The sequence below is a fragment of the Mus caroli genome, chromosome 12 (assembly GCF_900094665.2).
Source record: "Mus caroli chromosome 12, CAROLI_EIJ_v1.1, whole genome shotgun sequence".
Taxonomy (NCBI): domain Eukaryota; kingdom Metazoa; phylum Chordata; class Mammalia; order Rodentia; family Muridae; genus Mus; species Mus caroli.
The window spans coordinates 13,121,975-13,145,255 of record NC_034581.1 but is presented as its reverse complement, the minus strand read 5'-3'; the positions used below and the strand labels follow the sequence as shown (position 1 = coordinate 13,145,255).

Sequence of the window (23,281 nt, the reverse complement as noted above, 5' to 3'; positions counted from 1 at the left end):
GAGCCTTTGAGGAAAGTTCTTCGCTTTGTCCCAGCTTCTGGGAATTGATGAGAAGAACTGTGTTCTAATGTGGCTCCCAGTCTGCCTGTTGGAGTTTCTGACTGGGAAAGGCTTCAGATTCTGAAGGTCAAGAGTACTGGGAGGAACCGCTCTCAGCTTTGGCAGGTGTGCAGTGTCGGGGCACAAAGGGACTTGAGGGGCATGTATGACTGCAGGAGACTAACATTGCTGTGTGCTCAGAGGTCAGGCAGGGAAGGAACCCAGCTCGAGTAAGCCTTTTGCTGGCATTAACTTCCATTCATGACACACTGTTTAGAAATTGCAAGTTGCATTTATTTACTCTGTGTGTGTGTGTGTGTGTGTGTGTGTGTGTGTGTGTGTATGCACATGTATACACACATGTATCATAGTATTCATGTAGAAGTCAGAGGACAATTTATGGGACAACTCTATGTCCACCATGTGGGTTGTAAGGATCAAACTCAGGTTATCAGGCTGCTGAGCCGTGTGGGCCACTCTATTGAGCAGTTTCTAAGTGCGAGTGTTGGATTTTACACTAGGCTCTTGTGTCTGGGCCTTTGGTTCTCACAGTGAAGTGAAGGGTTCTGACTAGATCTCAGGCCAGCTCAACCCTTCCTTGGCTGTCAGGTGAGATGTCCTGGCCATGACCTGTCTATAAGGCAGAATATGACCGTGGTGTGTGGAAAGTGCCCACTGCTTGGTTGTGGTCCAGTGGGGAAAACAAAAAGGGCCGTGACATTTCGTAACCTCCCTAATGCTGCTTCTCCAGTCTTATCTACCAGGGTGTCCTTACTGCTGTGATGTCAGAGACGCCTGCAGATACAGAGTGTCGTATATTTTCTCTCTTGCTATCGTTTGTAGATATTAAAACTTCAGTGTTTGCTTTGGGTTGTAAGATAAAATTCTCTTTTTCTTTTTTAAAATTCATTTTATGTGTGTGAGTGTTTTGCCTGTGTATTTGTACACCACATATGTACCTGGTATCTGAAGAGGCAAGAAGAACATATTAGATCTCCTAGAAATAGAGTTATAGATAACTATTTATATGCCTATCTATATCTACATCACTCTCAGTGATCTACCTGCCTCTATCTCCAAAGTGCTTAAGCATAAGCCACCTACACTTGGTCCAAAATTAAGATATATTTTTTATAATCATATACATATATATACATATAAATATATAAAAAACTTCATTATATACACACATACACATATAATGTTCTTTGATCAAATACCCCCATTATCTTCTCTTACCTTCTCCTTCCACTAATTGTTTCTTCTTCCCAAGTCCCCCTCCTACTTTCATGTCGTGTGTGTGTGTGTGTGTGTGTGCGCACTGCATTTAATCAGTGTTTCCTGCCTAAGCGAGGGTATGGGTTATTTGCTTGAGTGAGTGTGCCAGTGACTGTATGTATCACTGAGGAATGTGACTTAAGGAAAGGACCATTTAGTCCTAGACCCTATCAGACCTTTAAAAAAACAGAGGAATTTACAGCCTTGCTTGGGAAAATTAAATCCTTTTTCAAAAGACATTTACTTTAGTGTGTTCTTTCACGTGTACATATGTTTACAGATGTCACAGAACACCTTGAGAGAGTTGGTTCTTTCTTTCCATCATGTGGGTCTTGAGAATCGAACTCAAGCCCTTAAGGTTTGGTGGCAATCTCTTTTACCCACTGAGCTATCTTGATGGCTCTCTGAGAACATTTTTGTATTTTATGTTTGTTGTGTAGCAAAAGCAGCTGGTCAGCTTTATTTATACATCATTGATCAGATAGATCCATTATTTTTGAGCCGTGAATCTAGATGTTCTAAATTAGTTTGCTATGCATGCTAGTCAGAATTCCATGCTGTGGACAGATAATGTTTCCTGACTCTTCAGTGTCCCATGTCTCTGCTAAATACCTTGAAGGTTACATAGTTCAAGTAGTAAACATTGCAATGCACAAAGAGTAGGAAACTTTGATTTATGCATGCCTGTCTTAAAATTAGCGATCATGTCTGCTCTTCCACTTAGAAAAACATTCCTTCTATGTTAATTGTTTAGAACAGGGCCAAGTTTTATTTTAGAAAGAAAATTCTAATATGCCCTTTGACAGTTGCAAACATATATACAACATATCTTGTTTATATCCACCTTGTCTCTCCCTTCCCTAAGTTGCCATTTCCTGAGTGTGAGAACTTAGCTGTTACTCTTTGCCAAGGGCACCCTTTTCCTCCTTCCCCCTCCCATTTCAATTCTTTCAACAAGGGCTCCCTTAGCCCCTGCACCTCCAGTATTAATTTACAGTCAGTAAAATGCAGAATGTTAATTTTAAGGGTACAAAATACCTGTTCCCAGGCCACCACTCCTGGGAAGTAGAGAGGAAGCCTGTCCCCCCTCCCGCACCCTCACCAAGGACGGCTGTTCTCTGCTTCCTTTAACTGCTCTCTTTGCCTTAAGAATCACTTGGCATGGGCTGCAGAGTTCCCTGGGCTCTGGGTGCTCAGTGGATACACTCTCTCTTAGCACCAGGCAAACAGGCAGGGTTCTGGGTGGGTGCAGTTTGCAAGGCTCTGTGTGTTCTTGTATTAACAGAAAACTCTTCCTGTGTGTTCAGACAACGATGCTATATGTAAGCAGGAAGGTTTGCAATGTTATCAATGGTGGCAGCTTAGTAGACCACCTGGAATTGAGAACTACACAAAGCCCCTCCCCCAATGTGTTCCTGACTCTGAATTGAGAACCATACACCCCCCAGACCCCCTCCTCAAGGATGGCCAACTTCTTTATGAATATCTTGAGTATGAGACAGATAAACCAAGACAGCAGCAAACCAAAGCAGCCTGTGGACAGGAGGCCAGGACCCCTTCCAATCATCTTCCAGAGTGTCTCCTGCTGACCTCTCCACTCTGGGGCGCTTTTTCTTTGTTGGGGTGAATTCCTGAACTATTTTTAGGTCATTTCCCTGGCTGGATTAGAGCTGGTGGAGGGCCTGTGGGCAGTAATTATTGCCACAGGCAGGAAGAGGTTAATAAAGAGGGTCCCTTGACTCAGCTGGAAGAGGAGGGCTTTGCCCCCTGTGATAGAGGCGGGAAATCCACAGACCACACCATTTATTTCCCCTTATGGTAGGAAGTACAGCATCTTCAGTCCCACAGTGATATGGAGCAAGGAGCAGGAGAATTTACAGTACATATCTTAAGACAAAATGTGATGGGCCAGATTTTGCTGGGTGGTGAAGCTGAGCTCCCAACTAATGTGTGTATTATATATTAGTGTGTTATAGACGGAAACTGGGAACTCCTGTCTGGGCTGCTGCTCTTGACATCTGGTGTTACTCTGTGTATCTTAGGTTATTTTAAAGTTTAGCACTATACTAGAGAAGCATGCCAGAGCATACAAGAAAGGGATAATTTGGACTGCTTCCCTTAGCCCTCACACACGCATGGGGTTTGTGTATTCTCTTCTGTATGCAGTATTCTTGTAAACTCCCTCAGGCGTCAGTCAGAAAGAGACCTTTAAGAAATTAAAAGAAGTAGAGCATCACAAGACTAGCCTTAGTTATAATTTAGTTAGCAGTCTAAGACTCCCCCTATTTTGATTATTTAGAAATTAAGCTCTCCTTGATAAGCATTGTATGGAGGGAACCAAAACGGAAGACAAGAGCTGCCCAGAAAGAAATGAAAAGCTAGCATGGTGGTGCACACTTGCCGTCCCAGCAGTCAGGAAGTGGAGGCAGGGGGATCAAGAGTTCAAGGTTGTCCTTGGCTGTGTAGCGAGCTTGAGGGGAGACTGGGCTACTTGAGACCCTATATAAATGTGTGTGCAGATGTGCGTGTGCATGTGTGTGTGTACGTGTATGTGTGTAGAAAGAGAGGGAGGGAGGGAGGGATGGGGGGGAGAGAGAGAGAGAGAAGAGATTAATTAGCTGGTTCTATGGTTAACTACATGCCATAGCAAGGAAGTGGTCAGAGGACAGTGTGGCCTTACATGTCCCTATTGCTGAAGTCATGAACAAGCAGTTATTTTCTAGGAATTGGAAGGAATTCAACAGATGAGACTAGAAGGAAGCAGGAAGGAAGAAATATAAACCCAATGCTAACATTAATGTCAGAGCCAAAGACTGGAAGCCATCAGGAGGGTATAGGACACTGAGTGCTTGCTCTTGGATCAAAAGCAGACATTGAACCATAAGTACAAATCAGAGAAGTGCTTGGGCAAGTGCCTGAGTTTTCTCTCCGTAAGATATTATGAGCCATTAAAGTGATTTTAAAAGCATGTGTAAGGGGAGTGAGAGACAAGTGTATATCAAGTGAAGTAATTATATATGATTATCACTCTGTGGATACCCCATCCCTTCCCAGCCAAAGTTCTGAAGAGAGTTAAGGTTGCAAAAACAGCACAGTGGCAGGGCTGGTTCACATGCTCAGTGGATGCGCTCTCCCTTAGCTGATGAGAGCTGCTGTGGGTTTCATCCTCAGGCCTGCAAACAAAACAAACAAACAAACAAACAAACAAACAAATCCCTGTGGCAGCACACTGCTGATTCATATACTACCATGCATTTGGGTTTGTTTGTTTGTTTTTGTTTTTTGTTTTTTGAGACAGGGCTTTTTTGTGGAATGTGCCTTGTAGACCAAGCTGGTCTCAAATTCACAGAGATCCTCCTGCCTCTGCTTCCTAAGCACTGGGATTAAAGGTGGGCCCCTCCTTTGCCACCTGCTTACCATGATGCATTTGTATCTTGGAGCCTCTGTGCTAAGTGGAAGAAGCCGTTGGCAGAAGGCTTCCTGGCCAATGCTTCCATACGTGCAGTAGACAGACCAAGGAAGATCTGCAGTGACAAGAGAGCAAGCTTGTTGCAGGGGTGGGGGGTGACAGCTCTGACGATTCTTTCTGGGGATGATGGACATCCAGACTGGTCATGTCACAGTTGCACAAAATGGAGAGTACAGTACAAACCAATGAGTTGTCTACTTTGGTGTGTGAGTTAGTTTGAAGTTACCACAGATAAAGCAAGGCCGATTGTCTCGGGGGCCTGGAGGTATCAGTGGTTTCCTCTTCTTTTCAGAGGTTCTGGGATTGTTCTGCATTACTCCTTATGATAGAGACGTTCAATAAGCTAACATACAGTCGTATCAGTGGTTCTCAACCTTCCCAGTGCCGTGACCCTTTAATACAGCTCCTCATATTGTGATGATCCACAACCATAAAATTAATTCCAGTGCTATTTTGTAACTGTAATTTTGCTACTCTTATGAATTGTAATGTAAATGTGCATTTTATTTTTCTGATGGTCTTAGGCAACCTATAGGGTTTGGACCCTATAGGGGTTGTGACCCACAGGTTGAAAACCCTTTGGACTTTAAAGGGAGAATTTTAATAGCCAGCCTTTTACCAGAAACAGCAGAGATAGAGTCTGCTGATTCTGCCTTTAGGTGTGTGTGTGTATGTGTGTGTGTGTGTGTGTGTGCGCACACATGCATGTCTCCTGTAATCCTAAAACCTGGGCTCATGCTCTCACATTGTCACGGATATGAGTAGTCATTTCTGGCAAAAGTTAATCTCATTTGCCTGGGGACCCTTGGAGGCAGGATCCTATCTCTGGGGAAATCAGGAAAGCCTAACCTCTTCTTTGTGGGATACGCTGAGGCAGTGGGCTCTGTGAGTGTGGACTCAGTGGGGGTTGTTACTTATATAACTTCCTGTAATTGCCTGGCAGGAGCTGCGGAGAGCCGCCCTCTCCTGTCTGGGGCTGAGCAGAGACTGCAACCCGTCCCCTCTTGCTGCTGCTGCTGCTGCTGCTTGCCTCTTTGTTGGGCTTTGTGAGGAGTCAGCCCTTCTAGGCAGAACTGAAATGTCATTTTAACCAGAAGACTCTGTCTTCTTTGTGCTCCGGAGATGGGCAATTCCTATGCTGGCCAGCTAAAGAGCACACGGTTTGAAGAGGTCCTCCACAACTCCATCGAGGCTTCCTTACGCTCCAACACCCTGGTGCCCCGGCCCATCTTCTCGCAGCTGTATCTGGAGGCTGAGCAGCAGCTGTCATCGTTAGAAGGTAAGAATCACACATTTCTTATGTTGGTGTGTGTGCAGTTTTTATTACGTGCGGCTACCGTTAATGACAGCCCTATTCAGAAGATCTAGAGTCTTAGTGAAAAAGAATGAAAGTTGCACACAGATTTTTTTATTTGTTTAAAGGTAAGTTTCAGGCCAAAAAATACAAAGAAGAAAAATTTTGGACTCATAAAAGACAGGAAGAACACTGTATGCTGGGCTCCCCTGAAAGCATTATTTATATCTGATGAGATGGTTTGTTGGTAAGGGATTTTAATATGTCTGGCCCTCAGCTCTGTATTTCCTTTCTTTTCCTCCTGCGATTCATGTTCTTATCTTTGTAAAAATCATTTAGAGGTTATGTCTCTGTTGGTAACAGGTGTAAGAGCCTCACAAAAGCTTAAAAGAAATTAACAGTAAACCTTTTTGAATTTTACATGTACCAAGACTTAAGTTAATAAATGATCTGTAAGTATGTGGAGGACTTGAGAATTCCCCTTATCTGGAAGGTAAACTGTGTGTTTTCATGTCATGTAAGTAAGCCTGAAGCAATCCACAGGATGAAACAGCGACTAGTCTAGAATTATTTATTTATATGTAAGTTTATGCTCTTTGCTTGAAATTACACAGAAATGTAAATAGTTTTTGAAGTAGAAAAGGTCATGGTTTTAAAGTGGAAAAAAAATCATTAAAAAAGTAAGAAAAATGTCTGTCAAGTTTGTACTATGTTGGACTTTAGGGTACTGTGTGTGGCTTGCCTGTCTTGAAGAAACTCTGTGCTGAGCAGACCCATGGATGCCTGAAATCTCTTATTATTCTGAGAGGGCAAACGGAACCTCCGTGCAAATGGCACAGTTAAAGACCTAAGACCCCAACCTGGGTCTAAGTCTAAGAGGATGTAGCTGTGACCCGTGCTGTCAGGACAACGTGGAATTCTCTAATGGTCATTAAGAGAGTCCTCACGTTTTCTGGCATAGGAAGTGTCTGACCTCACAGGGCATAGAGAAGTCCTTGGATATTATTTAATTGATCCCATTTTTGATCAAGTGAAAGGTTTCTGTGAACTACAATTTCCAGGGACCTCCTTAACTACTTACGGGGTTGACAAGTCTTGCTGGTGTCAAACTGAAAGCAGCAATCATGCTGGTGATAATTTAGAATACTCCCACAGTGCCCTAAAATCTACAGTCCGTCTGTTCACCTGCTATTGCTGAGGCCAAAAGTGACTTGGGGATTCTGAGGGGTCGCAGAATTGCTAGCTGGCTGCTCACAGGGGAACAGAGAGCAACAGAAAGCCTGTGGGGGCTCCCAGTTACCTTCTCTTGAAGCTGAAGATCTCCCTAGGTGGCCGACTGGCCCCCTCTATTAGGATCTCTTCTTTGTTCAGAGTGTGGCATTTTCTAGGGACACTTCCCAGCCCCCACCCTGACTCTGCTAGAACCCAGGAGTTCCTACTTGCTTGTTAATGCTCTGCCTCTGAGCTTCATCCCAGCCCCCAGGGACAGTGTTGAGGCTTATGCATTTGATTTCTCGGGTGCTGAGTGTCCCAAGCTCCTTGCCAGATGTCAGTGGGATTGCTGAGCCTTTGAGTGTGGGTGATGACTTGACCCAGCCCCTCTGCGCTTTTCCTTTCTCCGCAGTGAATAGCCTGGAACCATCCCCTGGGATCTTGTTTATCCAGTTGCAAAAGTCAGCCTGAAAATTTGGTGGAAGATGGCGACCTTTGGGTTTGTTAAATGCCACCATAAACCAAATACTAAGCTTGGGCCATATCTTCTGCATCATAAACTTTGGAGCAGACAGGCATTTTTGGGGGGCCCCATCTTGTTTTGTCTGTCTGTCTCTTGTCAGGGTCTCTTATCTGATGGCTAGCCTTCCTCAGACAATACTGTTGTTGATGATGCTTATGACCAAGGTGCCGGGACACTAAACACCCGGGGATCTGGTAACATTTTATGTATTTGTGGGGGTAATTTAGCAGGGGCCTTATTATAGCTTTGTTCTTTGAATTAGGGCTCTTACTAATTCTACTACCCCCTTTAGGGGAATATCCTTTTACACAATGCTGACTTTTCAAGAGAAAGCCCAACAAGACAAATAACTGCATCGGTTCTAGGCATTACAAATTTACTATTTGAATGGAATGCAGGTCAATTTCTATAATCCCACCTGCTCAGAATGAGGAGCATCTCATGACAGGAGAAGAGACAGAGCAGAAACACCATAGTAAACGGCCTTATGTGCCTGTGGTCAGGGCTCTATGGGGTCCTTGGATTTGTGTTTTATTATTACTGCTCTAAGCCCTGATGGTTTTGTCTAAGACCACTTTAAGGCTCTAACCCTGCCAGGAGACCTCTGTAAACATGTCTGTTTAGTCTGCTCCAGGCCTGTGCTGCCTGAAAAGCCCATCAAAGTCCGGAAAGTCTGCCGCAGACCTTTGACCTTTAACCCTGCCTACAGTTTGAGCCCTTTGGCTCTCTGAGGCTTAAGACCCTCGTCTCTTGTTTCTGTCTAAGTGTGTTGGAATGTCTGTTCATCAAGCTTAGCAGAATAATGCCCATCCCCTTCTCTGTGGCTGATCCACGCCTCTGACTTTGGGGGTGTTCGCGTTTGGTTCTTGGGGATCTTGCATGACTTTCCACTCCAATACTGGAGTCTGGGTCATGCTGGGTCTGTGCAGAGCTAGATCAGAGCCCCATGGGACCTGTGCCATCTGCTGTCATGCTGGATGCTGGTGCCTGGAGTCTGGTGGGACTCTGAGACCTGGTGCAGGGGCTAACCTGTGCCTACTGTAAGCACAGGAAGATGCCAAGGAGATGAGGCGGCTGGGCTCACTCCTCCCAGCCTGCTTGTCATGTGCAATCTTTCCACAGTTTTCCTACCACTTGGTCTTTGTGTGTTCTGCACCCACAAGGTCCAGGGAACCAGGAAGGATAGAGAGCTGTTATTTCCTTCTCAAGGTCTTGGCCCCCGTCACGTTATGTCCCCAGTAGCTTGTACAGTTATAGGTACAAAACTTGATATTATTCTAAAGTGCCACCTTTTCAAGCACAGTGGTTCTCAGTCTTCCCAATGCTGTGACCCTTTAACACAGTTGCTCATGTTGTGGTGACCTGCAACCATAAAATTATTTTCGTTGCTGCTTCATAACTGATTTTGCTACTGTTATACTGTTGTACTGATATACGACCCCTGTGGGAGTTGTGACTGACTGGCAGGTTAGGAATTGCTGTTCTAGAATATTACAACACAGAATGGCCTTAGGGCTCACCAATGTGCTTTGCACAAAGAGGTAAGTTGAGTGTCCCATGGCCACAGCGCAACAACAAACTAAGAACTGAACTGTGGCTTCCCAGAGCTGTGGTCTAGACTTTTCCATTACACATAATTGTGTTGTTAACCTAAAACCTTTGGAGGGAGGGAGGATATTAGAGCCAAGTATGAGAACAGTAGGAGACATAAAAACAAGCCAGCAGTAAGAGACCGGGTAACAAAAAAGAGAGGAGAGAGCCAAATTTAAGGGTGCTTGTAAGGACCCTTCCCACAAGTTAATCTATGTGCTGTTTGGTAATTGAAATGTAAAGATATACTGAGAAGTATTTTTACCTAAGACACTAGGGAAAAAGACACTGGAAGGACTAAATGTCAGCAGCCTTGGAAAAGTTCATTTTTGTGAACCTCCAGCTTTCCCCAACTGTGGGAAAGGCTGATCCTCGCTCGGAACAGTGAGCTGCTCTTTCCTCAATGTGACCCTTGCACTGAGAATCTTGCTAGGTGCTGGATCAGTAAGGGAAGACAGGAGTCAGGGGGGCTGCACTAAGCTCATCACACTGAGAAATGGTGTTCAAGGCCAGGACTCTCCCCACCAGTTTCACATTTGCTGTTCCTCCTTTCTTGAAACAACAGCATGTTTGGCCCTATTCTAGAATGTTACAGAATCCGCCTTCCCCTGTGTGTAGGTTTGCATTTCCAGCAATGAATATATGCATTTTTTTGGATGAACTCTAGTGGATAGCTCAGCAGCCCCCTTATGCAACGTTGAGGCAGTTCATGCTACTTAGGTTTTCAAGAACACTAGGGACACAGGCGCAGCCACAGGTCCTTGACCAGCTGTGGCTCAGTGGCTCTCTCTCAGTCCTAGGTTCCTTATTTGTGATACAGGTTGCATGTTACACTGTGATGAATGTCACATATGAATGCCTTCAGAATGCCTACTATGTGGTGTTGAGGCTATGAGGTCAGTCTTTAGCAAGCTTCCGTATCCATAGCAACTCCCTCATACCCGGGCAGACATGTGCAGCTGTGGTGGCTAGAGGAGAAGTGAACGTGAGCTTGAGTTTGTGTGCACCTTGGGGAGTCATCCACCCTGAGACAGCCTTGGCTTTTCCTCCTGGTACAGAAGATCAGGATGCCCAACTTCCTAAGGACCAATGAGTTACAGAGCAGCAAGGGTTTACTGAGTGCTTCTTAGAGCAGTGCAAGCCTCCTTTCCCCTGCACAACCAGTTCCCCAGGCCCTGGGTCTTTATTGAGCTTGTAGCTGAAGGTACAGGGAAAAGGCCCCAGAGCAGGCTTTTAAAGCCCCACAGCAGCTTCCTTACAAACCATCCCTGCTGTCTCCCACATCTAGGTGGCAGCCGAGCAGACAATGAGGAAGAAGAAGAAGATGGAGAAGGAGGGTTAGAACCCAGCAGTCCCCCAAATGCCTACCAGCTGCCCCCTCCTCCTGAAGGCTGCTGCACCACGGATGGTAAGACACTGCACCCCTGCTCAGGATCTGCAGCTGGGTCATAGCCCTCCTTGTCCCCAGAGATATGAGCTGGGCTCATGTTCCTATATAGGCTACAGGAGGCTGAGAGTCAGCCCCAGCGGCTCGGCCACTGTAGACAGCCTCAGCTGTAGGAATGGCATGGGGTCCAGTAGTCATTGTTTTGTGTCTGTTATTTGGAAGTCAGAACATACTTTCCTTATTCAAGTGGACCTTGCAGGGTAAATGATTTGAAATGAGGTAGGAATGACCTTTGTGTCTTGTCAGTTCTTGGCTGCGAAGCTAACATATTTGCATTATCTTGAATTTGGGCAGGCAGCAGTATCACTGCTGTTTTGCTGATGAGGAGCAGAGGCAAGGCATGCTGGGTACGGTAGCATCTCAGTGCAATGGTGAGAGCTTGTGCTCTGTATCCAGAGAGGCCTGCAGGTTCACATTCTAGACTCCACTACTCCGAAAACCAAGGGTTGCCTATCACTGTTAGAATAAACAGCAGTTGACATATTGAACATTATTCCAGAAGTCCAGAGGTTAAAGATGAGAACTCGGGGGCTATCTGGGGAGACAGATGCTTTATGCCCTCTGTGCGGGTGGTAAGATTGGCAGCATGGGGACTGAGGAAAACTCCAGATGTAGGCAGAGAGCTTAAGAGACGCTCCCTGGAGGAGAGGGACCTTCCTCTGGGTTTTAGATGATCTGAAAGAGTTAGCCAGGAGACTTCCATGGGTGGGCAAGCTTGGAAACTGCAGAGGAAGCAGTGGCGCAAAGGCTTATGGCGTGAGATGCATGTTGCCCCAGAGCTGCAGACGAATGAACAGGGCACTCAGGCATGGCCTGGGAGTGGTGACAGACTGGGACTGGAAAACGATCAGGGTAGCTGCCAATGTCCTCTGCACTCTGAGGCCTGACCTTGACCCTATCCCTGACCCTGGCTTAGAGTGCCAGCTGATGTTACTGAGACAAAGAAGTCAGTACAGCTAGCTGTTAACAGGGCCATCTAGTGTCCCCAGAGGGAAAGGGTGAGAAGGGCAGTCAGTCACATGGCTTTCACTGGATTTCTACATCCCTGCGGTAGATCCTGACCGTCTTAGCATGCATTCTCCAGCTGCCCTAAAGGTGGGCTGCTCATTGGGCTGAGAGAAAGTCTGATGACGGACCAGTGCTGACCACCTGGAGCAACCAAAGAAAGAAAAGTTTGTGATGGCTGAAAGGGCCCGGAGTTGACTCCCAGGATGGGGAAGGGTCTCGTGTCTCTCTGGGTTAACAGTGCAGGGAGCCTGTGAAGTTAGCTCCCCTCATCTAGAGCAAGGCTCAGGAGAGAACCTGAGAAACCCCAGCCATTCCCTCTTCTATATCTTTCTTTGGAGACCTTTGAGAACTTATTTTTCCTCATAGGAAATACATTTAAAGGTTTCATAAATACAACATCCAAAAGGTGTGGAGAGACTTCTGCTGTGCACCCCACGCTCCCACTGGAGAAGCTGAGGAGGCCCTGTTCTGGCACTTTCCCTGAGTGAAGCCATTCATTATGCAGCCCCAATAAAATATAGTATGTGAAAGATGAGACAACTTTTACTTTATGATGGTTTTGTGTTGTCTCAGAGGTAATTAGCGTCACAGAAACAAGGGTCATTAGGTGTTCCTTCTGTCCCTAGGCCCTTGGTTTCGGGAGATCTCAGGACAGTGTGTGAGCCCTGTCTACCCCTTCTAGGCTTCTGTCAGGCTGGGAAGGACCTACGCCTTGTCTCCATTTCCAGTGAGCCCATTGAAGTCCCTGCAGGCTTCCTCCTGGTGGGTGCTAAGTCTCCCAGCCTGCCGGACCACCTCCTGGTGTGTGCAGTGGACAAGAGGTTCTTGCCCGATGACAATGGCCACAATGCCCTGCTCGGTGAGTTCTTTCTTTTCTTTGTGACTACGTCTGCATGTGGTGGGGCAGGGGAAGGGAGGCCTCGGCTGCTGGTGATAAGGGGTACTTAGATATTCTATACATCCTCTTTTTCTCTTTTGATACATTTCCTTATGGAATGGAAGAAAAATGGGAATTATTTTAAAATATTACTGGCTTGGACTATGGAGATAGTTTGGTTAGTAATGTGTTACCATGCCCCAAGTTAGCTCTTTAGCAGCTGTGTCTGCTAAAGGTCTGATGGTTATGCTTTCAATAACTCCAGACAGACAGATCCTTGGGGCGTACCGGGTAGCCAGTTCAGCTGAATTATCAAACCCAAGGATATCTCAAAAAACAAGCTGAGCAGTTCTTCAGGAATGACAGCTGAGGTTGGCCACTAGGATTCCAACACACGTATGTATTTGACTACACACATAATTTTTTTAAAAAAATGACTGTCTGCTTCCCTCCAGAAAGCCTACCACTTAGTATTAATTTTTTCATAGTTTGTCGTTCAAACCTACCTTTGCCTGTCTGGACCAGAAAGGGCTTAAACATCCTGTCCCAGATAGTTTCAGCAGCTTAGCAGGCAGGGGAATGAGGCTGTGTGTCCAAGAGTGTGCATTTGTGTATGTCCCTGCCACTGGGTGGTCACATCTGAATGATTGCCAGGCTCTCTAGCCATCTTCTGCTTTGCCTTACAGCGCCCCCTGGAGAGGTGGAATCTGTCACAGTTCTGTAGGCGAGCTTAGACTTGTTCATGAACTTGCTCTAAGTCATGAGAGTGAAGAAGACACCAGGAGCTCAAGTTCAAGTCTTTCCAGCTCCAAATTCTTCCCTTACTCACTGTGCCCCTCAGGCTTTTGCTGTGGTCAAGGTTCAGTTGTGGGTTGCAGCTTTCCCTCCTGCCCGTGGGAACCTGTCCACAGTCTTTCAAATAGTCACTGGCCCACTAAGGTCCTGCTGATTCATTGCGATGAGGAGACTAGGCCGACCTCTTGCTCAGATGACATTATTATGTTCTTGCTGTGTACCTTGCTCCCTTCATGTGCAGTATCAAGGAAGAGGCAGTAGGACCGAGAACCCAGAGATCTCTGTTTACTGTTTACCCAGACTTCCCCGTGGCCTCCTATGCCCCCTTTCACCCAAACAGTAGAGAGGGCTTTGAATATATGTCCTGGCGTTGGGCGGTTTGTCTTGTCTAATGCCTTTGGATTTGCCCATTCGTCTCTTTGGAGAGCTGGGTAATGGGGGGCTTGGTAGTGGTCCAGTTTCACATGGGGTCTCCTCATGGTAGAAGAGACAATTCCTGGGACAAAATTATGGATTGAGAACCCTTACAATCTCCTCCATATTCTCCATGTGACTCAGTCCCTTAAGCATCCAGTCTTGTGCTTCTTATGGGGAGTGGGGAAATCCACAATAGGGGAAGGCTTGGGGGATGGAGGGGGGAGAGAGGAGGAGTTGGGAAGAAAAGAATGAATTGTTACTGTTTCCAGTCTGGGGTGGGTTGCAATGTGTAAACTCTCAAACAAGGCAGATGAATGCTCCCAGGAGGGGACAGCATAGCTTGTGTGTGTGTGTGTGTGTGTGTGTGTGTGTGTCTGAGGGAATCTCTGTGTCTCTGCAGGAGCTCGCTGGGTGTATAGAGCTTGCTCACTGGTGCACGTAGCCCTCGTATTTCGGAGGTGCTTCACACAGCTGGCTTTTGATCTGCTGGTGGGGTGAGGTGGGGTGGGGTGGGGTAGAATGAGGTGGGACAAGGGGGGGATCTTGTCTGAATTCCACCCTTTGTGACTAGAAGGGAATTACTGGGGCAGTAAATCAGGGAGGCTCTGCCTCTTGAGCCTTGGAGACAGGAATCTTCCAGCTCCTTCTCCTCCAGCCCCTAACAGTCTGGCTCCTCCCCAGTGGCTGGAGTGCCCAGGAAGGAACTTCGTTAATTGCTGGCAAGAAGCCATCCGGAATGAAGAACAAGGGCTGGCTGGAAATAGCCTGTGCTCGCTCCTTTGAACATAACTTTATGCTCTCAGCTTGGACACTTAACACTGTTTTGGTTTCCTGCTATTAACCCCAGGTGGTTGTCCAGAACAAGGTGGTCCTCACAGCTCCTGCAGTAACCAGGCTCAGCCCTGCTTACTGATCCATAAAACAGGGTCTGGGGATCATCTTGGAGTAAGCAAAGCCTTAAGGAATATTGTTTTAGCAGCTTTGAAGCTGTTGAGGGATTTTGTCTGAGAAAATTGAAAGATTAACATTGTAGGTATGTTCCTGAGATTTTGCTGTTGTTGGTGCCAGTAGTTAATCTAAGTTAACCAATACCTTACCCATCAGAGAAGCCAATGTCCGTCTTTGTGGCATGCTTATTTCTTAGGTGAAAATGAGTCTATAGTTTAGTTAGTAGGCAAAGTATTCACACATTTGTTGAATGTGTAAGATCAAATGAAGCCTGATGTCTAGGTATACCTGGGAACTCAACCCTTCCATTGGGAGCTTCTGGTTTGATACGGAGACAAGCAGAAAACATTGGGGGTCCATCAGGATCCATAAGGTCCATAGCAAGTAACCATGCCAGCAAATCTTATACCGAACCTTACGGGCATCGTGCCCCAGAAGGTCACTAGGGTGTAAGCATGGACTGTTGGTGATAGCGAAGGTGCTTTAGTGGTAGCTGGTTTCAAGATGGGTCCTGAAAAACGAGTAACATTTTTTCTAATTGGGAAGAAGCAGTACCAGTGGTGGCGGCAGCGCTCACATGGTCAATCCTGTTCATTGAAGACATGCGCCTGGAAATACCCAGGAGAAGCCGAAAAACAAGTGACGCATGGGAAGCACAGGGTGACTCGCAGAGGCTCACCCAGGCAGCCCTGCGAGGCCTTTGGTCTTGAACCCAGATGATGTAGTGCAGTCATAGAGGGGAAAGGACATCTCAGCAACCATGCTGTGGCCACTGGAGAGGGTGAAGCTGGCCCTTCACTGGGTCCTGCAGGACAGAAGCTGGGAAGCCATCTTTGACCTTCAACATGGAAAAGAGTCCAAGAGGCCTCCATGTCCTTTGTCTTCGGTAGTTTCAGTGTTGGGGGCAGCTGGCCCTGCGCCTTGCGACTCCCCCCTCTTCTCTCCGCCAGGGTTATCTGGAAGCAAATTCCACCTCCTGTGTACTTCATCTGAAACTATTGCCATGTGTATCTGTCTCTAAAGGACAAGGACATTTTTTTTTCTGGGAAGCCAGTGCTATTATCCTATCTAAAAAGCTAAGGCATTCATAAATATTGTTAAATACTCAGTGAGTTCAGATTTTATCATATACTCTTTTTTAAAAGTTGGTTTATTAAATTCAAGACCCAATGTTTTCTAAAAGCATTTTTTGATTTAATTTTTCTCTTTTTGAATTGTTAATATGTGTTTATATTTTGAGACATATGGTCTTGTTCTACTTATACTCAGTTTTATGCCATGTCGGAGTCAAACCCAGTGCAAAGCAAGCAGATGCTCCCCACGTGAGGAACATCCTCAGCGCCTGTCTTTTAAAATTATGTGACCCTTCTCCTTCGTTTTTCCTTCCAGTTTATACTTTTAAGAAATATTTGTGGTGTTATGAATAAGGCAACTAGGAGATGCTGCAGAGATGCCTGAGGGGTAAGGAGGGATTGCTGCACTTCCAGAGTTTTCAGTTCAGTTCCTAGCATCTGCTCCAGGTCTAGGAGCTTCAATTATCTTCTTATGGTCTGTGTGAGTTCCTTCACACATATGGGCGTTCCCTCACACAATTACATACACACACTCTCTCTTTCTCACACACACATAAACAAAAATAATAAATAAATCTTCTAAAAGTAAGGCAATTATTGTGTTTTAAAATGCTCTCTTGGGGCTTACACATCCAATTGATTTTTATCAGGAAAGAAACGAAGGCAGAGAACAAGCTTGGGGTTGGTATAGGACTCAGTGTAACTGATGTTCTCACTGAAGTCTCAAGCTCTCCATGTTGTACCCCAGCACCCTGCCCTGACCCCTGTTTCACCAGGAGTCAGAGTGACTCAGCTTTGCCTGTTTCTCCCACATGCAGTCGAGTGTTTCTGCATGGAACTGGGATAGGGCTCACTTGAAGGGGAAACTCAGAAACTGTCTGTCCCTTCTTTGCTCTCAGAGTGTGCTCACACACACAAACATGAATGTTTGTGACCACTCACTGTAGCCACTCATGTCTCTCACGGGGCTATCTCGGAGGTCTCCTTTAGGTTGTGTGTGTCAATGGGAATCCAGCCTGTTCGTGAGGGTTGGATGATGGAGACCCCTTTTCCACAAGGGACATAATCCCAGAAACAAGCTCACCCCCTCCAATGGCCATAAAGCCATGTGCTTAGCTGCCACCCACCAAGTCCAAAGGAAGCCACTATGGGGGCTTCTAGGAAGAATCATGCCACTTCAGTCTGGAAGGAAATGGCAGCTTTTGTCTCCGCCTTCCTTCTCTCTTCTGTGACTGAGCAATGGAAACCCAGGCAGGGTCACATCTTATCTCTTGCCACCTGCATGCTCCTCTTTCCCATTTAGTTCAGGGAAAGAGAGAGAACTCCATGCTCTAAGTCTGGGATCTGTTATATATTCAGGGGACACCTTAACCCTTGTAGTTTTCTTGTAGGTGGTTTTATAGAAGAGATGGCATACATCAAAGCTGGGCCTACTCTAGGCCACGGGGAAGTCACTTCTCTGTGCCTTGATTCCCCTCACCTGTAAACTGGAGACATTATGGATTAACTTACAGGTTTCATGAGATTCAACGTGGGGGGTGGACCTTGATAGCATAAAGGGCTTCACACACACGGCTTAACACACAGTGGCTGTACAATAAATATTAGCTCTGGTCATGTTTGCAGATGATATAACTGAAGCTCAGAGATGTGAAGAAACCTGGTATACTTAAGTCAGGACTCAAGCCTGAGTCCTACTGGCATCTGTATTCCTGCATGCTTGCTGCATGGGTGGGTGGCACCCTCCCCATAGGAGGGCATGCTTCACACGGCAGCCTGCAGGTGCAGCATCCATTCAGGGATATGGTTTTGAAATGAATAGCCCTCTGGTTACCAAACGAGCTCCGTGGAAAGATCCTGGGGTGCTGGAGTTAGAAGAGGATTCTTTGCATAGATCACATAGCAACGGCATAGTCCCTTCATTTCTAGGATCTCTGCCCAGCAGAGTCTGAGGCTTATGTCCAGCTACCTCATTTTCTGATGAGGTCTTTATAAACTTCCAAGTCCCAGGGTCGATTCCTAAAAGGAAGGGCTCCATGTTGTACTCTTTCTTGAAAGTGTTGATCGCCCTTCAAGGAATTTCCTGACTCTTTGGATGACATCATCTGCTCATCTGGTGGTTTGAGCCCTTCCTTTCCTCAAGGCTGGGTCCTATGCTCTTGCCCTGGCTTCTTTGCTTATCCCCCAGAAAAGCTATTTTCCCAACTGGAAGCAGTCTGCTTGCCGGCACCCAGCTGTCCACTGTGTGCCTGGACCAGACACTTACTCTCACCTCGGAGCCATCAGGAGCTGCTCCAGTTACTTCCTGCTGGGCATGCTTGCTGACACCATGAGGCCTCCATGTACATGGCTTGTAACCTGGCTAGCCGGTCACCGAAGAGTGTTCTCGACCTTGTAGTTCCCATGTCTTGTTCAGGATCTTTTCTATGCTCAGGCTTAGTATTCCTTCTCAGGATCCCTAGACATTTCTCCAGGTTGTACTCTTGAGGGCCGGTCAGGCTGAGTATGTCTCAAGGTTTCTAGGTTGGAAGCCAATAGGTAAATAGAAGGGTTATTATTAATTAGTTGGTTAATTATGCCCCTCTTTCCGACCTTCTTAATAATGTCACATGGTGCTCTCAGTCAGCACACACTGGCTTACAACTCAACATGTGAACGGTCACCCTAGCATGGCCCTTTGGGAGAGAGCTGCGAGGAACAAGATATACATTTCCCTGATGCTGATCAGATTCTAGGACTCAGAGAGAGATGAGTGTACGAGTCTGGGAAAGAGCCCATTCCCGCTGAGCCAAGGAGCTGAGCACTGAGGAATGGCTGGGTATGTGTAGGGGGGTTGTGGAAGAGACCGAGACTGGGCAGGGTAGGGGCAGTTGGAGTGGATGAGTTAAGAGGCACCTTGTCTTAGTGAGAAGATAAAGCTAGCGATGGATGGAGGAGTCCATAGTCTTGGGTGCCTGTGGACCTGGACTTCATCCTTCGGTTGAGGTTACTTGCCGCTCTTGTGTGTCTGATACGAAGGATTTCACAAGAACGTTCTGTCTTCCATAGTGACTGGCAATGGGTCAGTTAAGCCAAGTGCCCTGCGCACTTGACAGTGAATGGCACAATGTGCCTGGCCCTGTGTGCACATTAGCCTCTTCTGAGTCCCCCACAGCATTGTCCGTGTGTGCTGTTACCTGCCCACACTGGTACAGTGTGAGTAGGATTTTGATGGTCAATTCATCCTATACTGATCCCTGACAGACTGGGGTTTTCCCTCGCTTCTAAGGCCTTTTATAGAATATTAAACTGCTCATGATATGCTAATTGGGATTTTGTGCAGTATGGAGTCTTCTCTGGGGCAATGGTTTTAACTTTTCATCTCACCTACTAGACTTCTTTTGAATATTAGCCAGAGTCCCCAGGGACAGTCTGCTTAGGAGTAGTGCTTATGTAGGGACATGTGGCTTTTATGGCCTCACGCAAAACGACCTCTGGAGACCAACAAGCAGAGAGTGTGATAAACTAAGTAAATCTGGTTCTGCCCCAGGCCAGGGCCTCCCTTGACCCGGGACCTTGGACTCACAGGAAGCAGACTGGCTATTGACAGGGCAAGGTTGTCCACAGGCTTACACAGGAGCAGTGGTTAAATAGAGAGGCAGAATTGTCATGTGACTCTTGTATTAACCAATGCCTGTGGCTGGCTCTGTGGAAGGGCTCTGTGCTTTGTAGAGATGCTTTTACACACATGCTCTGCATGTCTGTAGCTCGTAAAGGAGGTTTCTCATCACTACCTGATGGCCTGTCTAGGGCTGCAGGCCGGCAGAAAGGCCTGTCTAGCACACTAGAAAGATTGCCTGCCCTGATGGCTGCTGAACTTTGGGTCTCACTCCCAGGGTTCCTACCCCATGCATTTGGTATTTCTTATCACATAAAATAACGGGTTGTATTGTGACATTTTCATGCATATATATCATCATATTTTGTTCATATTTGCCCATAGCTACCCTTCCTGGTTTTCTTCCTCCTTTCAGTGTTACACCTTTATTATAGATCTAAAGCAATATATATTATGTATATCAGTATGCATCATGTATTTCACATATGTAAAAATATCCCGATTCTGCATATCAAGGATATATATATATACATATATATAGTTTTTCTCCCCCCATTATTCTCGTATTCCTCTTTCTCCCTCTTTTAAAGATATATAGATATATAGATAATCCGTGTCTATCTATCTAGCAACCCACATACGCAAACACATACATATACATCTATGTTTAAAATATAGATTCTGCATATGAGAGAAAAACGTGTTTGTCTTTTAGAGTCTGGTTTATTTCATTTAACATGATGACCTCCAGTTTCATTCATTCCCCCCCCCCTTCAGATGATACAATTGTGTTCTTCACTGTGGCTGAATAAAATTCCATTGTGTGTGTAGACTACATTTTCTTCATCCATTCCAATATGTGGAATTTTTAGTATGCCACTGTCTTAGTCAGGGTTTCTATTCCTGCACAAACATCATGACCAAGAAGCAAGTTGGGGAGGAAAGGGTTTATTCAGCTTACACTTCCATACTGCTGTTCATCACCAAAGGAAGTCAGGACTGGAACTCAAGCAGGTCAGGAAGCAGGAGCTGATGCAGAGGCCATGGAGGGATGTTCTTTACTGGCTTGTCTCCCCTGGCTTGCTCAGCCTGCTCTCTTATAGAACCAAGATTACCAGCTCAGAGGTGGTCCCACCCACAAGGGGCCTTTCCCCCTTGATCACTAATTGAGAAAATGCCTTACAGTTGGATCTCATGGAGGCATTTCCTCAACTGAAGCTCCTTTGTGTCAAGCTGACACAAAACTAGCCAGCCAGTGCAGCCCCCAAGAGGATGAACTCTCTCAAGCTTGCCCAGACTCTCTTCTGTGGCCCAGTCTCTTCGGTCTTGTTGAGTCAAGGGTATCTTGACTCCCTGGTCTGATTACCAGGACAGGTTCTCTGCCTCTGGCACTCTCTGGGTGATGGTCTGGGGTTCAAGTTGTTTGAAGTGGAAGCTGGAGGGGAGTTGAAAGGGAGACAGAGAGGCTCATGGCATGCTTCTTCCTGCCCAGGTTTCTCTGGGAACTGTGTTGGCTGTGGAAAGAAAGGCTTCTGCTATTTCACCGAGTTCTCCAACCACATCAACCTGAAGCTGACCACCCAGCCCAAGAAACAGAAGCACCTCAAGTACTATCTGGTTCGGAATGCACAAGGGGCACTGACCAAAGGACCTTTGATTTGCTGGAAAGGCTCCGGTGAGGGAGGGGCTGGAATCCGCAGGGGCAGAGGGGAAGGGAGCTGGGTATGCATTCCCAGTGGGCATTGTGAGGCTAGGAGGGGGTGGGATCTCTGTACAGAGGTACAGGCCGTAGCAGGAGGCTACTGAAGATAGCTGCCTCTTGGGGATGGTACTTGGACAAATTATATGACAGACTCACTGGGCTGGGTAAACACTAGCAGAGGGCCACCTGGTACTGAGCCTCTTTTTGGTGGGTATTAGGGACAGTGGTTCTTGTTCTCAGGGGACATTTATCACTGCCCTGAGATGCTCCTGATCATAAAGACTAGAGGTGGCTGCAGGCACTTCCAATACTGCTAAACACCCCACAGTGTGTAAGACAGCCCCCAGCAAGAGGCTCCTGTTCTCGAGGTGTCACAGGGAGGAGGCTGAGAATGTTGAGTTTGAACAATGCCAGCCATCACCCTCTGCATCCCTGAACCCTGTGACCAAAGAGATAGCTCTGTGGTGCTGGTCCCCAGGGGTGAGTTCGGCTTCACCAGGAAAGGCCGCAACGTGGCCCCTCAGCCTCCCTTGTATCCTTATCCACTGTGTCAACTGAGGAAGGGCACTGGCTGTCCTTGTCCTGCCCTGGGTGGTAGAGCATGCCCAAGATGGAACTTCCCAGATGTAGTCGGGAGAGCTGTCCTTTCCCTCCTGGAATCTCCTGGAATCTTCCACACTAGTTCTTTGAGTGGAAGGAAGAGGTCCCGGGTGTGAGTGGCTGAGTGCTGTTCCTCTTTTCCTCTTCTCCTCTTCCCCTCTCATTTTCTCTTCCTCCTTTGCTTTATTCTGTGACTGCTTAGTAAGTTCCCCGCTATGTATCAGGGAGTTCCCAGGCCCCGTGGGTGAAGCTGCTCTTCCCAATGGGACCAGTTCTCTATCTTGCTCACAGTTCAGCGCTGTTGCTGAGGGTTGGGGAGAGGGGCAGTGTTCATGAAAGAGGATGTGTAGGGGTGGAAGGAGGTACTGACTAGCCTGTGCCCTGAGGCATTACTCTGTAGCTCCTTGGATGTTAAGCACAGAGCTGAGATAGCTCAGTTTCATAAGTTGTATTTCTTGCTCCTCCCACTGGGCACTTTATTCTCTCTGTGGATAGAGGCTCTGCCCTTAGGTAGGGAACAGGTTACAGAACATGCCACCTCTGCCCTGCAACACACAAAAGCAGGGACTAGCGTGGTGCCCGCATCCTTTATAAACACTCTCGTGCCCCTCTCTCCTATAGACAGTTCTGCTCCAGGAAGTCATTCTGCAGCCATTGGAGAAGAGCCAATTAGAGTTCACACGTGCTTCTTGTTTCCCTTAGAGTTCAGAGGTCGACAGAACTCCACCAACACCTGCTCCAGTTCTCTCTTCCCACCGCTGGAGAGCTCGGGGTCCCTGGCTGCCTTCCCCACTGAGCCTGTTCCTGGGACAAACCCCAGTGTCCCAGTGGGAGCTCAACAGGCAGGTGAGACCTCAGAGTGGTGTCCCAGGTGCTAAAGCCACATGCCTGGCGTCGGCATTCTTCAAAATAAATAAAGACAACGCTGTGTGTTGTCTCATTCTATGTCATTTGGAGTTTAAATTTCACTTTGCATGTTGTTGTTCTGTGTCATTTTGAATCTGTAAGTTTTAGCAACATGTACATGTTGGCTTTCATTGGGAAGGCTTGCCTGCTCTCCTGTTTGATAAGGGATGTGATTCCCCCAGTGGTGGGATTCTGTATCAGAGTCCATCTGCATACTTAGTACACTGGATGACAAGTACCAAGCCAGCATTTCAAGTGGATTGCTAGTTGGGTCTGAGGTTAGATCTGGTCATTTATTCCATGATGGGTATGCCTATTCTGTGTGTGCACCTAAGGCTCACCATGCCCTGTGAACAGTGGCATGTTTGGAAAATGGAGGCTCATGGAGGCTGAGGCTTGCCCAGGATCTCACAGGGATGGAGGGGGTTAGAGGGGAGGCAAGTTTGCACATCAGGTGTTTCTGTTTCACACATGTGGTCCTGACCGTCACACAGAAGATGTCTGT

The 23,281-nt window shown here is 46.8% G+C and overlaps 1 protein-coding gene across 2 annotated transcripts in view; it reads left to right on the top strand.

Moving 5' to 3' along the window:
* Window positions 1-23,281, top strand: part of Greb1 (growth regulating estrogen receptor binding 1) — a 100,623-nt gene that overhangs the window by 25,946 nt on the left and 51,396 nt on the right. Inside the window, exons 3-7 of one of the 2 annotated variants that reach the window (XM_021179263.2) lie at window positions 5,730-6,065; window positions 10,694-10,813; window positions 12,543-12,719; window positions 21,061-21,243; window positions 22,573-22,716. In XM_021179263.2, the coding sequence (XP_021034922.1) occupies window positions 5,909-6,065; window positions 10,694-10,813; window positions 12,543-12,719; window positions 21,061-21,243; window positions 22,573-22,716 (781 nt within the window). In that variant the 5' untranslated portion in view covers window positions 5,730-5,908. Of the gene's footprint in view, window positions 1-5,729; window positions 6,066-10,693; window positions 10,814-12,542; window positions 12,720-21,060; window positions 21,244-22,572; window positions 22,717-23,281 lie in introns of those variants that run through there. The other variant, XM_021179264.1, reaches the window with a different exon arrangement.